General features: G+C 36.9%; 1 protein-coding gene across 3 annotated transcripts; it reads left to right on the top strand.

The window, feature by feature from the left end:
* Positions 1–441: 441 nt before the first annotated feature.
* LOC308558173 (cysteine-rich secretory protein 3-like) lies at positions 442–19,273 on the top strand. Of its 3 annotated transcripts, XM_081139437.1 has the most exons (9): positions 442–504; positions 1,993–2,055; positions 6,525–6,595; positions 9,612–9,728; positions 11,180–11,267; positions 13,161–13,309; positions 13,727–13,824; positions 15,683–15,771; positions 18,025–19,273. In XM_081139437.1, the coding sequence occupies exons 3-9, from the start codon at positions 6,527–6,529 to the stop codon at positions 18,150–18,152; spliced, it is 738 nt and encodes a 245-aa protein (XP_080995563.1). In that variant the 5' UTR covers positions 442–504; positions 1,993–2,055; positions 6,525–6,526; the 3' UTR covers positions 18,153–19,273. The 3 variants fall into 3 exon arrangements, with proteins under 3 accessions (XP_080995563.1, XP_080995564.1, XP_080995565.1); XM_081139438.1 differs by lacking the exon at positions 1,993–2,055; XM_081139439.1 differs by lacking the exon at positions 1,993–2,055 and having other exon boundaries at positions 454–478.
* The last annotated feature ends 381 nt before the right edge of the window (positions 19,274–19,654 follow it).

Genomic DNA, 19,654 nt, shown 5'->3' with positions numbered 1-19,654 from the left:
TTAGAGAGAGTAGAAGGAAGGGAAAGGTGGAGGGAGAGATGGAAAGAGAGAGAGAAAAAAGGGAGGGAGGGAGAGAAACATTGATTGGGTGCCTCCCGCACAGGCCCAGGGATCGAACCTGTAACCCAAGTATGTGCCCTTGACCAGGAATGGAAACCCTCGACCCTTCGGTGTGCAGGCTGATGCTGTAACCACTGAGCTACACTGGCCAGGGCAAAATAGCCATTTATTTTAAAAAGCCATGAGGAGAATCACAAGATACTGCCAAAACTTCAGTGAGTCAGCCCGCAATGAAATTTGAGACTATTGGTATGTCAAATCCTGTTTCAGACTTTGTTGACATAGATTTACTTGCACAAACAGTGTTTGCCAAGGACAGGAAATAGGTGTGATGCATATATACCTCTCTGACCGTCTCTCCTTCCACTGTCCTTCCTACAGGTAAAGCAGAGACTTTACATTGCTCCGAGAATCAACCGTAAGTGATAACCGCTTTATTTTAAGGTGAACAATTTATTATGCCAGTGTGTTTCTGCCTTGTCAGTGGTAAATGATAGATAGTAAATGGATCTATGATTTTCAAAACTCTATTGATAACTTTTATGAAAATAACCTTAAGTTATTACGCTCTTCATAAGCTAAGAAAGGAACATATAGCTCTAATAGTCCAAAACACTTTTATTAAATTTAACATCTAAATTAATTTTTTTACCTTGTATTCTAAAATAAGCAGCATAACTCATTCTCATGTCTATGTCTTTTGGAAACAATTTTGCTAAAACTTCTTTTAATAGGAAAAAAACTATGGTTATATGTGTGTGCATATGTCCATATATTAATAACTTTACTAATATTCACATATATGGATGTGTATTAATACAGACATTATTAAAATAAGAGTGGGAAGCTATTGTTAATAGCTTTAAACCCATCAAAACCAAATTATAGTATTGACCTTGAGATAAAAAATATTGTATTAAAGATTATCAATATAAGATAGACTTTCTGAAGCTTTCCAACCAAAAGTCAATCTACTTAGGCAGCTAAATTTGTATAGATAATTTAAATATAATATCTGTTTTGCATGTTTTATATAAGGAAGCAATTTCCACGTAGAACTTTATATTCCTAATAATAAGGAGTGAGTTCGGATAAACAGATACTAAAACACCATGGAGCTACCTAAGCACAGCATGTAGAGTTCTTTCCCTCGTAGAGGAAAGACTTTCCTTTCAAAACGTTTTGCTGATGCTCCCTTCCTCTGTGGCTGCGTGGGGCAGGGAGCGGGGAGGGCTCGGGCTAGTGCCAGAGAAGGCCTGGGGCTGCCCCTTGCGCAGGGTAAAGCCAGCGCTGGCGTGTGGCTGGTTGACTAACTCTCTGGAGGAAAATCAAAGAAATTAAACTGATGACATGTTTTCAGCCCGGAGCTACTCTCTGACGATGTGTTTTGAAGTCAGCTGGGGCACTGAGTTGAGCTCAGGTTTGAGGAAGACATACGTGGGGAGGAAGAGCATGGGAGCTCTCAAGCGGTGTGTCAGTCGGGTCCTGCTGAGACTCCCAGTGATGGTCAGTCAATTCGGGAAAAGGGGAGGTGATTCAGCCTTGAAAAGGAAGAAATAAACAGAGAACGCCTGCTTTTCAGGAGCTGTCCAAAACCCTGCTTTTCAGGAATTGTCAAGATGACTGTTATCATTTAGAAATCTTCACAGATTTCCCTCATGATGGAGTCTAGACATTTTGCAGAGGTCGTGCGGTGCCCAGGCCGCTTTCTGTCTCACAGAGGAGTGGTGAGATGGAGGAAAGTGATCAGAATGAAGATTAACTATCACACTGAGGGTCTGAAAATGTCACACCGGACACTTCCTGTGCTGTGATTAGTATACAAATGCGTCTGTACCTATAATGCACACATTGCACACCCGTGTGTCAGTGCTTTTAATGGCCTCTCTTCTGGTCTGTGTTGTTTAATACCTTTTCATTCCCTCTTTTCAGGAGCTAGGGCTTTGAAGTCAGTTTCTGGGTTTACCCTCCAGTTCTTCTGCTTGCAAGTTCACGGTATTTCATGATTAAATCTCTGATCCTGGGACTGTCCATCTGTAAACTGGGATATTGACTAACACCATCTAAATACCTAGATTGTTATGAGTTTTAAATAAGCCCCAAAAGAGGAGTTCAGTGCTTCACACACACACAGCATCACCATATAACGGCGTTGTTGTGCGTGACTCACGTAAGGCAAAGGGATAGCCCTGAAAAGTAAACTTTTTTATTACCTATTTATAAATTTAATTTCTCTACACTCACCTTTATAGGTGATGATTTAAAAGGATCTGGTTTTATTTGTCTCCATATAGTGAGTTAATTTTTCTAACACTATATCTAGATAATCTGCTCTTCCTCGTAAATAGATTTTTATGCTACCTTTTCTGGTCTGTCTCTTCAATTTTCTATTCACTTCCTTTGGTCAATTTACCTGTTCTTACAATAATATCAAATTTTTTTCAACATAAGTTTGAAGTCTATCTTAATAACTAAATGTGAAAAGATACCCCAATTATTTTTATAAAAAGTTTACTTAATTACCCATGTGCCAATGAGAATTTTTATTGGAATTATAATGAATTTTCATATTAGTTTAATTCAAATTGATATCTTTAGTATATTAACACATACAGTTTAAGAGCATGGAAATCTCTCAAAGCATTCCCCCAAAAGGATTTTTTTATTCTTGGTTGTTTCAGTGTTTGTTGCTATTATAGGTAGCATCTTTTTTTTTAAATCTTATTTTCTAGTTGAGTGTTGCTGGTATATGGCAATAGTATTTTTGTAGGTTGATATAGCATCTAGCAAACTTGTTGATTATGGTGTAATTTCTAGATAGATGACCATATCATTTGAAAATAATAAAAATATTATCTCTTCCCTTACAAGATTACTTAATATATATATTTTTCTTTTGTTATAGTTTTGATCAGGAACTCTCCACTTTGATGCTGAACAATAGCAATGACATTCATCATTTTTTCTTGTTCCCAGTGTTAAATGGAATGCACATAGTTTCTCCAGTAACTACAATGTGTGCTGTAGATATCTAGTATAATGTCATTTCCAAATTAGTGACCTCTCCTCTGTTCTTTTTTGTAGCTATAGGAATTGAATTTGGTAAAATATTTTTGCCTCATCATTTTTAGTCCATTTTTGTGATAAATTTGGCCAATGCATTTTCCAATTTTAAAGTATCCTTGCAGTCCTGATATCAACTTTATTTGATTATATGATATCTTAATTGTATTTTTGAAATTGGTGAGTGAATATTTTGTTAGGATTTTTGAATTTCATTATGTACTATTATTGTCATCTGCTTGGGGAACCAATCCCAGAATCATTTCCATTCTCTGCCACCCCTCGGGTTACTCTTTAGGGAGAACAGCTTTGGGAGGAAGTAGTCTCACTAGTTTCTACTCGCATAACCCTAGGCAGGGGGAAAGAGTAGAGGCATGGCTAATAACAGTGTAGGGGAGTCCACATGTCTTTATTTTCATTAGTGCTTCACACTTGATGGAGGTTTTTTTATATATATAATATATCTTTATTGATTTCAGAGAGAGGAAAGAAGAGGGAGAGAGAGAGATAGAAACATCAATGATGAGAGAGTCACTGATCGAGCCCGCAACCCGGGCACGTGCCCTGACAGGGAATCCAACCCCGATCGCTTGGATCCTGGGCCGACACTCAACCCCTGAGCCATGTGCGGCCGGGCTTGATGGAGGTCCTTATGTTTCCATGATGCTGTCTTGCAAACATATGGCACCAGAATAGGTGGTTTGCTCTATTGCTGCAGAATTTTGCAATATAGGTGAAGCAATGATTGTCATGAGGTAAAAGCAAAAACTAAAATTTATTACTGAAACTGCATGATCAGGCAAGACACTGCCCCAGGATGCAACACTTCCTTCACTTCACACTCACCACACACACACACACCCATACATACATACTGGGGATCATGAGAGACTTAACTCCCTTCAGATTTTCTGTCTTCTTGATACTGTCTCGGAAGCCACACTTCTCTTTTGCTTCTCTCATTCCTTCAGAGTTCATATTGGGGTGATAGCCAGAAGCCTGCCTGTTTTCACATTCTGACTGCAATAGAAGACTAAAAGCTTACTTTAAAAAAATTTTTTTAAATTAATCTTTATTGTTGGAAGTATTACAGATGTCCCCTTGATTTCCCCCCATTGACCCCCTCTACCCTGCACACCCCACCCTCAGGCCTCCACCACACTATTGTCTGTGTCCATGGGTTATGCATATATGCATATAAATTCTTTGGTTAATCTCTTCCCATCCCCTTTACCCCCTTTTTTTAAATGGACCCTTTTATGAATTCTCCTCTTAGAACTAAGCAAATTCTCCCTAGTTTATAATTTCAAATTTCTTAGATCCACAAAATGGACTTTTAAGGCAAGTTATGCTGGCATAATTTTTGTAAATATGTTTTTATCAATTAATAAACAGTGATATGTCATTAGAGAAAAAAATTACTTTCTTTTTCTAGTGAGTGCTTGAAAGGTAGTGGTGGTCCTAACACCAAGGCGAGGAAGGAACAGTATGTTACAGTTTAATTGTATCATTTACATTTATGCCTCAGAAAGACAGGACTTAGTCTCTGCTGTCTGTAATGATATAGTAGTAAACCATCAACACTTGGAACTGCACACCTTTGAAATCTCCGGATTTGGCTTTTCTCTAATCACACAAGAGAAATTCCTAATCTCTTTTTTAAAAAAGGAGAATTACAAACAGCAGAGTGGAAAACCATATAAAAGGTGAGGCTTGGTGACTTGCACGTAGCAAAATAACTCTTAAGGGAAATGATTTGAAAAGAATCTAATGTCTCTCAGTAATTAGCAGAAGAAATGTGTAACTACACACATTTGGAAATTGTCTACATGCAAGGAGAGGACAGGAAGAGGCAGTTAATTACCTAATTCTTTCTAATGCTTTCTGTGGGGCTCTACTCAATCAAAGTAAACTCAACTGTATTCTCTCAGCACCTGGGGAAGAGGAGGGGCATGGAGCTAAATGCTTTGGTCTTCCACTGATGCTAGATCTCAGTCCTACTTTCCTCATCTCTAATGTACAGTTTAGTGGGACATGGATATTGAGGTTAAAAGAATTCCTGGGTTCTGTCTCAGCTATATACTAACTAGTGATGAGGCTGTCAGGAGATCACTTAATACCTCTATGCCTCTGTTCTTCTCTTACTTGGACATCGTAATGCCTGACCTATTAGCTACACCAGGTTGTTAAAAAGTAACTAAGATAATAAATTGGGCAGAGTCAGAGGCACTTTTCCAAGACTTAACAATCTCTTCGGAATAAAGATCTTTTCTTTTTCTAATTACTATAATGTAGACTCATTTTAGAAAACGAAGAAAAGAATGTCTCATCACAAGAAGATAAACTCAGTCTCTTGTATTTCTGTTCCATCTCATATGTCCTTTTGTCTGAGCTTGAGTTTTGAGGGAGAGGGGGATGAGGTCCTGTTGTGGTTGCTGTCCTCCAGGAGAATCATAATACATTTTCCTTGTTACAAAGCCATTATAAACATAATTCTACATCTAATATACTCTAATAAGAGGGTGTATTTTAATTTATTTAGACATTTTATCTTCCTGCTATTGAGCATGTAATTGTTTTACCCTTATAAATATTAATGTGATTAAAAAAATGTATGCCTGAAGTTTTTCCAGTATATATTATTTCTTCAGGATTCCAAGTTGAATTAGTGAGGCAAAGGATATGAACATATGAAAAGTATTAATACAGATTCGGTTGCTAGTCTCCTAAAAATGATTTTCTGTTTTTAGATCTAATAGGAGAGTATTACCTTTTTTGGAATTTGAGGCTTTGTAATAAAAAGAAAGGTTTGAGTGGGAATGAATGACAACACATGGACAGAGCTGCAGAGAGTGGTCGAAAGTATTTTTTTTTTTTAAATCACTCTTTCTTAGTGGATTTACCTAAGGTTCTAGGAATGTCAAGTCTATGAGTGAGGAGGGAGAAATGGCACATGCTAAGTGGTAAATTGAAGAGCTGTTAATAAGGGGATATTTATAAAGATAAGCAGGGTCAAGGAAACCAGCAAGGACTAGTGCAATAGTACACTCGTATTGGGAGCTATTATTAGCCTTAAATGGGCAATGTGAAGAAGCCATTCCTAGAACCTGCAAAGAGCTGCTACATAGACAAAACTGTGGAACTGGGGTGGAACTGGGTAGTGTAATCTTAACATTTCCAGGGCTACTACTTCAAGAGCTTCAGTCAATACTTCTGTTTGTTCTTTGTTGTCTTCATTAGAAGCTTATTTCTGGGGCTGAATCCATCATCCTTCTACTGCACCCCATATGCTATGTTACAATAAATTCAGGATAACTGATTACTTGTTTCACTCCCCCCTCCCCGCTGTGTTCCTCAGAAGTTCCCACTCAGGCCTTTTTGGCTTTGTTTTGTTTTCCCAGCCATGGCGTTACTCCCGGTGTTGCTGTTCCTGGTCCCTGTGTTGCTTCCCTTCTTTCCTGCAGATGGAAAGGTATGGTCATGGTTGAAAATATTTTCAGATCAATTCAAGCAGCCTTGAAGGACAGCAAGTGACTAGGTCAGTTTTTGGAAGTAAACAAGACTAGATAGTCTGGTGCTTCGTAAAGTATGGTAGCACCTAAACACAAGAAGGTATTGAACCCAGGAAATATGGGTAGTCAGAGCCGAGATCTGCATAAATAAATACATAGACTTCAAAGACTTCAAAGACTTAGTTAAAAAAGGGAGGTAAAATATCTCATTAATAATTTTAATATGGATTGCATGATGGAAGCATACATTTTGAATATATTTTTTAAATGTATTACAAATATTAATTTAATCTGTTTGTTTTTTTGTAAAGTAGCCACCAAAAAAATTAAAATTACATGTGATGCTTTAATTATTTTCCTGTTGACAGCACTGGTCTATGGGTTTAAAAGCTAATTGAACTCCTCTTATCTCAAGATCTTTTCTGACTTGCTTTTATTTAATCTATTTCAATGTGATTCCCATCACAAAATAACAATATATTTACATAATCTCAAATTAGCATAACTCCTTCACATGCGTCACCATATTTAACTTTCGTAGTTACTGTGTGAGAATAATTATGCCTATTTTTTAATTAAAAAAATTTTACTAGAAATACTAAGCTTTTGGATTTTTTTCATAACTTTTACAATTTTGTGTAAGATGCTCTAATTATTTCTAATATGCTGCTTCACTTTAATAATCCCAAGAGCAGTGTCAGTTATCGCCTTCAACTGGTGTGTAGGTGCCCACGTAAGAAGTCTATTTCCCGATCAGAAAACCTCCAAATGTGAGGAGCTCTGGTCCTCACTGTCTGTTCTCACGCCCTTCTTTAGCTTTGGGTATACAAGATTAGCTAGGACCCCTGAGACCAGAGGATTCTGACACTGGGTCAGACCTCACTTGGCATTCAGAGATGCACTCATTTTTTAAAATTTTTTAAAAAATATATATCTTTATTGATTTCAGAGAGAGGAAAGGAGAGGGAGAGAGAGAGGCAGAAACATCAATGATGAGGAATCATTGATCGAGCCTGCAACCCGGGCATGTGCCCTGACCGGGAATCGAACCCCGATCGCCTGGATCCTAGGTCGATGCTCAACCACTGAGCCACGCCCAGCTGGGCAAGAGGTGCACTCATTACTAATCAGAGTTTCAATCTGGAGACAATATATTCATCACTCAGGCCTTCATTCAAGTAGTTCACTATCTTCCCAATTTCTTTCCTAAAGATTTCCTTTCATGGCCCTTTTTGATCCCTTGTTACCTCTCACATCCATCTCCTAGTTTTCATTTATAAAATTATTTAAAAGGGTGATACCATTCCATCTTTGTCACCGCTCCCTGTTTGCTGATCCGATGCTCTACATTCCCTCTGTCCAACAGGGTTTTCTGTGCCTCCTCAAGATGCCTCAAAAACATTATTCACCTCTCAAACCCCAATCCAGGCCACCTTCCATGAAGCCTCTCCTAACCCCAATCAGGAAAACTTGATCCCTCCTTCCTCTATATCTAATAGATCTCACCTATCATTTCATTTATCACATGATATTATGATTATTTATGTCATATTGCCTATTCAGTATAAATTCTTTAAGGATAGACAGATACCATATTTTGTCCATTCTGTTCTCAACACTTTTCATATGTCTCATTACTTTTCATATTCTCAAATAAAACTTTATTCATACTTATTAAAAAAGAAACAAAGGCATGTCTTTTTCAGTAGAATTTTTATCTACAAAATGAGAAATAATTACTTAAAAGCAGGAAATAATTACTCCTTTCTCAGGGATGATCACATTTTGATAAGCTTTGAAATGAAACAATTTTAAGCAGGTTTTTGAGGGTTAATAGGACATGTTCAGGGATGCTATTTTACGCTCTGATAGGCCCCTGCTAATATTCACATTCACACGTGCAACCTTTTCAACTTCGGACTCGGGGGCTGGGAACGTGCGCGACCTGTGGGTCCAGTGGCATTCATTCTTGGTCCCTCCCTGTCCTTAGGAGCATACAAGCAGGGGGGGAAATGGACGCATACGTAGGTAGGGGCCATATGAACATGGTCAGACCTATGTTCACAATATTTGGAGAGCTTTGAAAACACTCAGTATTTGTAGGAGGAGAGAATAACTTATTCCAGGGTGTCAGGGAAAATCAATAAATGGCTCTGTCTGCTTAGATTTATACTCCAAAATCTTGCCAATGCTCATGTAACATCACACTCCTGTGTAAATGCAGGCCATCGGATTGAGTAAACCTTATGGAACAATCAGTCATACACCCTACTCTGCCTCTATGCTTAGAACCCCCCAAGATATACCAAAAATGTGAACACCTGGTTTAATAACTTAACTATATTTTTGTTACTGAAATGAACAAAGTCAGCAATAGCCCATTAATTGGATGGCTTTGCTTCCTCCAAATTGCCTTGGAGATTTGTTTAATATTATAAACCTCTCTTGCGAGTAATTCCATAATTTCTGCTGCATAACTGGTAGGATCATTGACTAGAGTATTGAATGCACTTGAACTGGGCCTAAACATTCTTTCTTTGAACACAGGTACCATGTGAGGTCAAAGTCCCCCTTTAAGTCTAGCCGAGCCACCATCCCTACTCTTACCATTCCCTTGCTGCAGCCTGACTGTAATGAGAAGGTCTTAATGGTTCCCAGCTTACAGCTTTGTCAGTATGCTATCATTCATATGAAAAATCACATTGCGACATCTCTTAATACTAGAAAGTGGTACTTGTAGCCTCAGATGTGCTTTTAACTGTCATGACATGAATAACACCCACACTCTCAAAATTTAACACTATTTCTTTCCTTTTTAAAAGTCATAGCTTTGGTTCAGATTCATTGGCAATGTTTAACAATTAATATTGGTTTGAACTGAATACTTTTTAAATAACCTTTGTTCTCTTGAATTAACTTACTCATATGCAATTTTTCAAACTTTTAAAAAATAATTCTGATTTGGCTTTCCTTTAGAACCCAGGTTTTGGTGATTTGTCAACCACCCTAACAGAAGCACAGAGAGAGATTGTAAACAAACACAATGATCTAAGGAGAACAGTCACTCCACCTGCCAAAAACATGCTGAAGATGGTAAGAGGCTGTACCATAAGGAAGTGACTGGAGTCGGCTGTGATAGGCACAGGCTCCTAGTAAAAAAGACCTCTTAAGATCTTTGTGACTTACGCAGTTCTTGTTATTTCATTAGAGCTTTGTTATGGACAAGGCAGAAATACCTTTTCTCATTCCATATACTATTCTTGCTTATGAATTGTGTATCATCCTACCATCATATGTTCTACTCACTAGAATAATATAATCTATCAGAATTGATTTGCTATCATGTCCATCTCAGAGTTTCCCATCTTTGTGAGTGGAGTTTGTCTTCCCAGAAAAAAAATGCATGTATATACAATTTTAGGGTACCCATGGAGCCCCTGAAACCCATTCATGAACCCTGGCCCTGAGGTTAGTGTGTGCCTTCTGACTTTGATAAATTGACCTTCAGATACTTTCACCAGGCCTTTTCTGTTCATTTTGATCCAAAACAATTTTCCAATAAGTTTTCTGGCTGTAGGTGGCACTTCTGTCTAGTTCCTCTCCATACAGTCTGACGACATGCAATCATCATTGTCATCATCTGTATTATTAATGTCCACCCCACCCACCTAGGTTTCACTTTACACCCGAAATCTTTCCTTAGAGACACGCTGTTGGTCGGGGAAGTTTCAGTTTTGCTGACTGAAGCTTAAAGGAACCCTCTTTAAGGAAGAGAGTATGAAACTATCTTACTACAGCAAATTAAAAAAAAAAAAAATGACCATGCAGATTCCGAGGTCACCGAGCACAACCTTAGAAGGGGCTATGCAAATGAGGGGCCTAAAACTTAACCTGCATTAGCTCCATGGGACAAGGCAGAGGTTCTTAATTGTACTTTATAATGGTTTAATAACTTGTTCATTTTATGGGGCTATTTAAGTTGTGGAGGCAGAATTAAAACCAAATCTTTGGACATCCAATAAGGGACCATTATGTTTTTCTGATTACCATCTCTCCTAATCTAGAATCAGGAAGGCCTTTTCCCTTTAGGATCAATAAGGGTAAATAATAGAACATTCTGGGCCCAGTCCTAAAAATCAAATGTCTCCCAAACGTATTCAGTGGGGTAAAAAACAAAAGAAACTAGGAATGAAGTATGCTGGCTCAGAATTATAGGAAAAATCATCTCACTACAGCTACGTGTTTATTGATATTTAGAGTAGGACCACGGCTAAAAGCCTTTAGGTGTTCCTGCTGTGCTATCACCCATAGACTGTTAACTCTCTCAGGTTTTACAGTTACTTAGGGTAGCCATACCATAACTCTTTATGGACCAGAAAAGGGCACATCAAAAAATATGTCTTTGGTTATAGGGATAATCAGAATATGCATGTACAGAAAAAATTATAATGGTGTGAATCAGCCTATCAATCTCATGATAAAGCTTGTGCACCTTTGCGGTTTGAGTCATTAAGTGCATACCTTTTTCTCCCTCTTTGTTTTAGAAATGGGACAACAAGACAGCAGAAAATGCCCAAATGTGGGCAGACAAGTGCCTTCAAGAACACAGCACATTAGAGGATCGAGTAATCAGTATGTAAATCAATAAATGTTTATTGAGTAGATGAAAAAGCAAGATAATAAGGGGCCTTTAAAAAATATATACATATTGATTTCAGAGAGAGGAAGGGAGAGGAGAGAGAGATAGAAACATCAGTGATGGGAGAGTCATTGATCAGCTGCCTCCTGCACGCCCCCGACTGGGGATGGAGCCCGCAGCCCGGGCATGTGCCCTGACCGGGAATCGAACCACGATCTCCTAGATCACAAGTCGATGCTTAACCGCTGAGCCACACCAGGCTGGGTGATAAGGAACCATTTTTGATATTACATTAAGAAAACTTTGTGAGAAATGTTGCTTCTAATGCTGCCTTTTTCAAGTTCAAGTATGTTTGTTTGAGAGAAAGCTCTGAGAAGCACCACCTTGTGCTTATTGTTTCATCTTTTACAAACACTGTCCCACACAATATAACATTTGTACCTCTTAACCATCTCAAGAGTAAAGCCAGGCCATATGTCATCTCTTTCTCTATTTTAAAGAGCAGGGGGCTCACTGTCAGCAGGGAAATAATTGCTAGTAAGTGTTATATCTGGGAAATTTAAAATTAGAATTTCAGACTTCTAACCCAGCGCCTTTTTCATAGTATGGAGCTTGTTTGTGTTTTAAAAACTATTGATTTTTGAATTTATAAAATATGTTGAATTTTGACAAATCATTTCTGAATTTTACTCAAAAATATTTAACATTAGTATCTTTTTAATTTTTGATGACGGTAAGTCAAATCTTTTGTATGTTCTGGGTGCCTCTTCCAAGGCATGCAATATTATATTAGACTCAAAAGTAGCCTCGAAGACATGACCTCTACATCAAGGAACCTAAAAACAATTAGATATCATATGTATTAACAATAAACAAAATATTTACTTAAATTATCAAGTGACAGATATAGGCAAGCCCAATGTGAAAGCAGGAAATAACCCACCTGTTTTGAAAGTAGGACTGCCATTGTTATTTGTATTTTTGATACTGTAATTTAATGAAATTATGAAGAGGAGTGATTATATTCAGTAGAAGATTGGAACAAATGGTTTTGAAAATCCCCGTTTACTGTTAAAATCTCAGCATCTTTTTTCCCCCCTCTATTCAAAAGTAGTTTACACTCCCTTTAAGTAGCATATAGATGTTACATTTCAAGTCATCCAAACATAAATCTTAATTTCAAGGTTTGAAAAATACGTTGCAATGTTTGTGGGCTGCAAAGCACTTTTATCCTAATTCTTTGAGGAGAAGTTGGCCTGTGGCATTATGATTTGCTCATTCAGGGGAGACCCATAAACCTGGAAAATATTGTCCCTCCTAGTGTAATTTGCTTCATGCTTGGGGCTCTTGAAGACTGAGAGTAAGCTCGTTTTCAAAGTTTAAACAGAATAACAACCTATATATGAAAATTTTCTGGTAAGTGTAGGTGAGAGTAGGAGAAAAATTATCAGTTGCTTTCTGCTTTTAAGCAAGCTAACAATATACAACTGAGAGCACAGATTCATGAAGAAATTATTATGTAAATAAATGGCTCTAGGGGAGTAGATATTAAAGAAAGAGGACTTCATCTACTCAAAATTTTGCATGTTGAGACCAGCCTCAATGTGTTTGGCATATCTGGCTTCTATTCAGCTTACAGCTGATAAGGGGCTCTCTATGTATTAATGAACAGTTAGCAACTATGGGCACTGAGTTTGAAGAGCAGGGACTTGATAGATAGATGAGATAGATAGATGATAGATGATAGATAGGTGATGATAGATAGATAGATGATAAACACGTCTCTCTCTCTTTCCCTCTCCCTCTCTCTCTCTGCCTCTCTCTCTCTCCATATCAACTATTGCATGCTTTATTGCTTTTCCAATGAATGATCTGTTTCTTTTTAGATAAAAGGAATTGTGGTGAGAACCTCTATATGTCAAGTGATCCTACTTCATGGTCACATGCAATCCAAACCTGGTTCGATGAGATCAAGGATTTTGACTATGGTATAGGACCAAAATATAAGGATGCAGTGGTTGGACATTATACCCAGGTAAGGGAAACAAATGAAAAAGACATCTTTGCCATAAATGCCCTAAAGGGAGAGCTTATCCAAATTTTGAATGATTCCAGTGTTGAATCTGGGGGAAGATCTGAAGCAGGTAAAGAACAGTCTTCTCATTTTGTGGGCATTTCAGGTGTGAGCTGTCATTTGTCAAAAGCCTGCAGGCTCTTAATAAGGAAACATACTTTGTATTTTTTGAATAGTCTAAATGGATAAAGTAGTGAATATACATGAAAATGTAACAGCTTTAAAGATTTTTACTTTAATTTGATAATTTAAGTATTTCCATAAGGTATATAAAATCATACATTGGTAACATTCTTTTCCGTTTTTTATTTCCTGTTGTCTGTTTTTGGATATTTCCTTTTTTAATGTGCTCTCCTATTTTCACTTATGGGCTTGTAGGTTGTTTGGTACTCATCTTATACTGTTGGATGTGGAGTTGCCTATTGTCCCGAACAACCATCTCTAAAATACTACTATGTTTGCCAATATTGTCCTGCGTAAGTACATGCTTTCAAATTTGCTGTCAATGATGCCATTAGCAAGTTACTATTTTAAAAATTATCATGTAATAGACAACTCAGATTGAAAAAGCATATTTCAGTGAAGGGGAGAGATAAATCTTGAGAAATATTTTTTAAATTCAAGGCACAATCAACTTCTTAGAAAGAAGAGTAACTTCTCAGTTTCAAGTATAATATTCTGAAGCTGTCTTCCATCATGATTAAAATGATTTGTCTTCCCTTTCCATTGCTTTTCCCGAGGCTCAGGGTTATTCCATGGGTATGCATTGTGTGTAGTTCTCTAGACGTGGCACTGTCAGTATTTATTAAATTCACGTTCTAGAAAGTGAAAGCTTGATGATATGGCCAGGGGTGAATGTGAAGTAGCAGATGTTAATGACAGTTTAGTGATTCCAGCCCTTTGTCCTGCTTATGTAAAAATACCTGGTATACCATTAAGAATTTATTAAATCTTGGGCCTCAAAGGGTTTTCAGGAAATTCCCAATATATTTCAAATTGTCAAGAAAAGGTAATATCTTAAGTCTTTGCTTCTTAGAATTTAACACAAAAATCTCTGAAAGAACCATCCATTAAAATATTGATTTATAGCAGAAAGTATACCCCTTCCTCAAGCAATATGTTTGAATTATCCACAAAAATCCCCATGGATATATTGAAGATATATTCACAATGTATAGGTTATGTTTAATGTTTGAAATTCCTTGCCACTGGAAGGAGAGTTTCCTCCCAAACCAAGCTTTTTACATGATTTATTTTAAAACTATAGATAAGCCAGGTAAGGTTGGGTTCCAGTTTCAAAATCACTTTCCTGCAAGCACAGGGTAGGGTGTAGTAGAAAGAATTGAAAGGTTTTAAGAGAATGCACCCAAACTCACTGCCTGGCTGTAAGAGGGGAAGCATCTGGAGCTGGGCATCTGTAGTAAGAGTTGGAATGAGTAATAAGGAAAACAGGAGTGAGAAGATTTCTAAGACACTTTTATATCTATTTCACATTTTTTTCCAAGGGCTCACACACATACAGTTATATTCCGTACAGGGAAACTGAGATTCAGATGCATTGCCCTGGGACTTTGGACCACTTGGTCCAATTGAAACTTTGACTCTCTTGCGTTTTCAGATAATAATTGCCAACAAAATAATCATCATCAATGAAGTACAGGCTAGTTATTGTAAGACCACTATTGCCTGGAAATTAGTGTTAATAAAACCTTTCTAACTAATATTCCCATTTTTGGTAAACACAAAAATCTTACACACAAAACCTCTGGACATTCAAAATCCTTTCTAACACACCCACCTTTCAAAGAGTACTTGAAAATATCACCACCCTACATCTTAGAGCATTACTTTTTCCAGTGCATATTATAGAAATGATCAATGATTATAGTTTCTCTTTAAAATATAAAATTACATTTAACATTAACTATTTTCCATAATGTAACCTTCTGTCCCCCAGGAACTTCTACTATCTCTCTAGGAGATATGCTTTACCCTTAGCCACAGCTCAGGGTGCACTGACTGCAATTTGACCAAGTCAACGGAGAGATGGAAAGTGTTGCCACATTAAAATGTATTCTTAAAACTCCAGAACCTATTTATTCCATTTCAGTTGCTCAGACTGTGATATTATGGTCAAAGAAGTAAGTGTATGTGTGAATTACTATCTTACTTTGCATTGTTATCTGAGTATACATTGGACTATTAGTTTTTCAGTTGACACAATTAAAAACATTGAGTAAGTACTCAGATATATATGGTGATAAATGCTACCCTTGGAGCATAAATTAAACTGAAAAATGAAAAATGTTTGACATGTTGTATTTCAAATTTCAGCGGTAATGTTCAAAGCAAGACACATATCCCCTACCTAAAAGGAATACCTTGTGCCAGCTGCCCTGATCACTGTGACAATGGACTATGCAGTAAGTTTCAAGTCATTAATTTATTAGTATAATTAAATGATCTGATATTTATTTTTAAAAATTAGGAAATCTTCTGAATGGAGCCAACTTAGGCAATGCCTTCATGCAAAAGAAAACAATAAAATTACTTAACAAAGTGTGCTTAAGCAAAAATCTTTAGCCATATATATATTTTGCAACGAAAGCCTGTTGCCATGTGTAACCTAAAGAAGCATCTACCATCAATGTATATTTGTGACTATGTTGAACCCATTACATATTGGTATATATAAAGATGTTTCTGTAAAAATAATTTATTATAATTAAATGTGAATTTTCTTTTTTCTTTTTTATAATCCTCACTGGAGAATAGTTTTTTCATTGCTTTTCAGAGAGAGTGGAAGGGGGGAAGGGAGAGAGAGAGAGAGAGAAACATTGAAGTGAGAGATACACATCGATTGGTTGCCTGCCACACGGGGCTGGGGATCGAGCCTGCAACCAAGGTATGTGCCCTTGACCGGAATCCAACCTGAGACCCTTCAGTCTGCAGGCCAATGCTCTAACCACTGAGCAAACCAAGTAGGGCTGAATTTTCTTTTCATCAAAGTTAATGTTTTTATAGGAAAGGTGGCACTTTAAAAAGAGAATATATACAAATGTAAAGGTGTGAGACCAAAGAATATAGCTCAGTCTGGACAGGCATATCCGATATAATCACATATGTTACCAAAATATTCAACAAACTAAATTCCTCATTTTCCTCATAGTATAGTTAGAATCATCAAGTTTAATTTAATAGTCATTTGCACTTTTGTTTGCTAGTAAGTTTTATGTACTTTTAAAATATTGATCAAATCTGTATATGGCATTATTAGCTAACAGAAACCTCAAAACTATTTTAGCAAAAAGGATTGAAATTAATGTCATGTAATATCTCATTTCCAGTGTTGTTATGTTTGAGGTACAAAGAGCTGGTATTTTTTTAGTTGGGATGTATTATTAGCATTCTTATGAACAATACCGTTGACCCATTAACTAAAATTTTTATTTCTCAAATACATTCACCTGACTGAACTGTAGCATTGTTTTTGAGTGAACTCTATAGCCACAATTCAGAATACTGATAATATAAAAGCTGTAAATTAACTAAAGAATGAAATGCTTATACCTCTGCTGAATTCTCTTTGTTAAGGAGTTTGGAATTTATCCTATTAGTAATGAGTAGCCAACTGAAAGATTTTAGGCAGAAGAGTGATGAGCTCAGAACTGTGTTTTATAAAGAGCTCCTGTCAGTAGTATGAATAAACAATTGGGTAGAGTCCAGCTGACAGACTATTGAAAAACTTGGGTTCAAAAACAAATGGATGTCTTTACTGCGTTAGGGCAAAATGAATGAAGAGAAATGGACAGCTTATGAGAGACAGGGAGAAGTAGAATACTCAGTGTTTATTGCCTGTTCTTGTTAAGTGTTGATAAAAAGTAGAGGGGAATGAGTTCTGGCAGATTCCTAGTTCCTGATTTGAATCACTTAGTGGGGATTGCCATTCCTCTGAGATTGAGTTGGGAGTTGGGGAAGGATACCAAAGAAATGCCACGCTTGGAGGTAGGATGATGAATTCAGTTTGAGATTTGTTGAATTTGTGGCCACTGAGGGACATCCAAGTGGAAATGTCCAATAATAATAGCAAAATTCTGTTTTTACATTTTCACAGTCACATCTTCTCATAATGACTTCTTACTCCTGAAAGAAAGGCTGGTGGCCTTAGAGTCTGGTGGCAACAGCATCTAATACAACTTTCTGCGATGATGGAAATGTTCAATATTTGCACTGTCCTGTAAAGTAGTCCTTAGACACACTGACTGTTTAGCTCTTGAAATGTAACTAGTATCAATGAGGACCTGAAATTTCAAAGTTATTTAATTAATATTTAAATTAACCACATGGCTAGTGGCTCTACTATTGGATAGTGCAGTTCCAGAGAGATTTATTTAAATTTATTTTACCCTGTTTTCTGAGGGAGGAGTCAGTCAATTATTTTAGAGACATTTGGAAAAGCCCAAATTTTAAAAGAAATTACACCTTAATCAGTGAATTTAACTAAGGGACTACATGTGTCCCTCAAGATATGAAAGGGCCATCAGAGTGTAATGAATGATGTCAACTTGTTTGCTCTAGCCTCTCCTCCTCACTTACATGGAATTTACTGTTTGTGCTACTGACTGCCGTGGAGGAAAATCATAATGAAGTGACTGACTTATTTGTTTTTATTCCAGCCAATACTTGCGATTATGAAGATGCTTATTCGAACTGTAAAGATTTGAAGAATCAACTGGGCTGTGAAAATCCTCTCGTCAAGAACAGTTGCAAGGCTTCCTGCAACTGTGAAGAAAAAATTTATTAAATGCCCAATACAGACTGTTCATGCCTAAGTGGAGGAGAGTCACATCTACTTACACTTGACATTTATTAACAAAGAAATCATAGACATGTTAGCTATGAATTTGATTCCAAATAGTATTATCTTTTTCTCCTGGATCTGCTTTTTACTTTACAGAAATGTCTTTCATCCAGAGAAGTGTTCACCTATGTGGTCTTTAATTCCTCCTCTGCCATTCACCTTTCTTCTTACTCATCTAACTTCCATCCTTTTAATTAAATTAGATTTTTTTTTTCTTCCTAAGGAAACCCCAACCTTCATTCTGCCCAAATCAGTGAAGACTTCTGATTCTTCATCTGCATAAATTGCGCAGTAGAATATGACCACACTTTCCTTTTAAACCTCTCTTCTCTTAGACAAATCTTCCTTAATGAAGAATTCTATATAATATACATAAATACTCTTTCCTCCGGGAGGGAGCACTCAGTTCCCTCCCTTTTGAGTCTGGGCTGAACTTAGTGACTCGTTTCCAAAGAGTAAAGTATGGCAAAGGAATGACAGTAATTTTACAGTAAAGACATCTGGCAAATGCCAACTTAACCAAGCAATCAGTCAGCATCTTCTGCAGTAAGTCATGTGGACTCATGTACCCTTCATCTGATGTGACTAGAAGGGCATTTTACTTCTGTATTCTTTCTAAAAATTTGTAACCCAAATCTCATCATGAGGTAAAACATTAGGCAAATTTAAATGGAGGGACTTTCTACAAAATACTCCTGGACCAGGACTCCTCCAAACTGTTAAAATCATGAGCAATAAAGAAAATAAAAAAAAAAGAAAAGGGAAATTCGGGGTAACTATTACAGACCAGAGGAAACTAAGAAAACACAAGAACTAAATACAATGTGGTAGTATTTTGAGATAAGATCCTGGAACAGAAAAAAGGTCATTAATGGAAAAACTGATGAAATTTGAAGTCTGTAGTGTTTTTAATAGTAATGTTAATTTCTTAGTTTTTCTGAATGTACCAGGGTAATGTAAAATGATATCATTACAAGAACCTGAAACTGGATTCAGAGTATATGGAAAGTCTCTCTACTATCTTAGCAACATTTCTGTAAATCTAAAAAGACTCCAAAATAAAAAGTGCATTATTAAAAATAAAAAAGATCTATTTTTCTTGGCTCCTCGACACTTCATACTGTTCTCTAGATTATCTGGTTATTTTTTCTCAAACGCCCCTGCCCAACCCCCACCCCAGTTTGAATTCCTCTATTCAACTGCTAAATGTTCGTGATTTTTGTCTTTTTCAGCAACTCTCAGATAATACCAGTGATTGGATTGTCAAATCTAACTCACTTGCTTATCCAGTGTCAAGCATCACTAATCATTTCAAGGACATCAGTCATGAGGCAAAGGCAAAAGAGAGGCAGGTCCAAGGCCGCCAATGCAGCTCCCCAAGTGTGTCTTTGCAACACAGTTCTTAATCTCAACAGTGACAGCCTTCCTAATTAGTCTACTTTTAA

This window comes from Miniopterus schreibersii (assembly GCF_964146895.1).
Source record: "Miniopterus schreibersii genome assembly, chromosome: 6".
Taxonomy (NCBI): Eukaryota; Metazoa; Chordata; class Mammalia; order Chiroptera; family Miniopteridae; genus Miniopterus; species Miniopterus schreibersii.
This window is presented reverse-complemented; position numbering and strand designations above follow the sequence as displayed.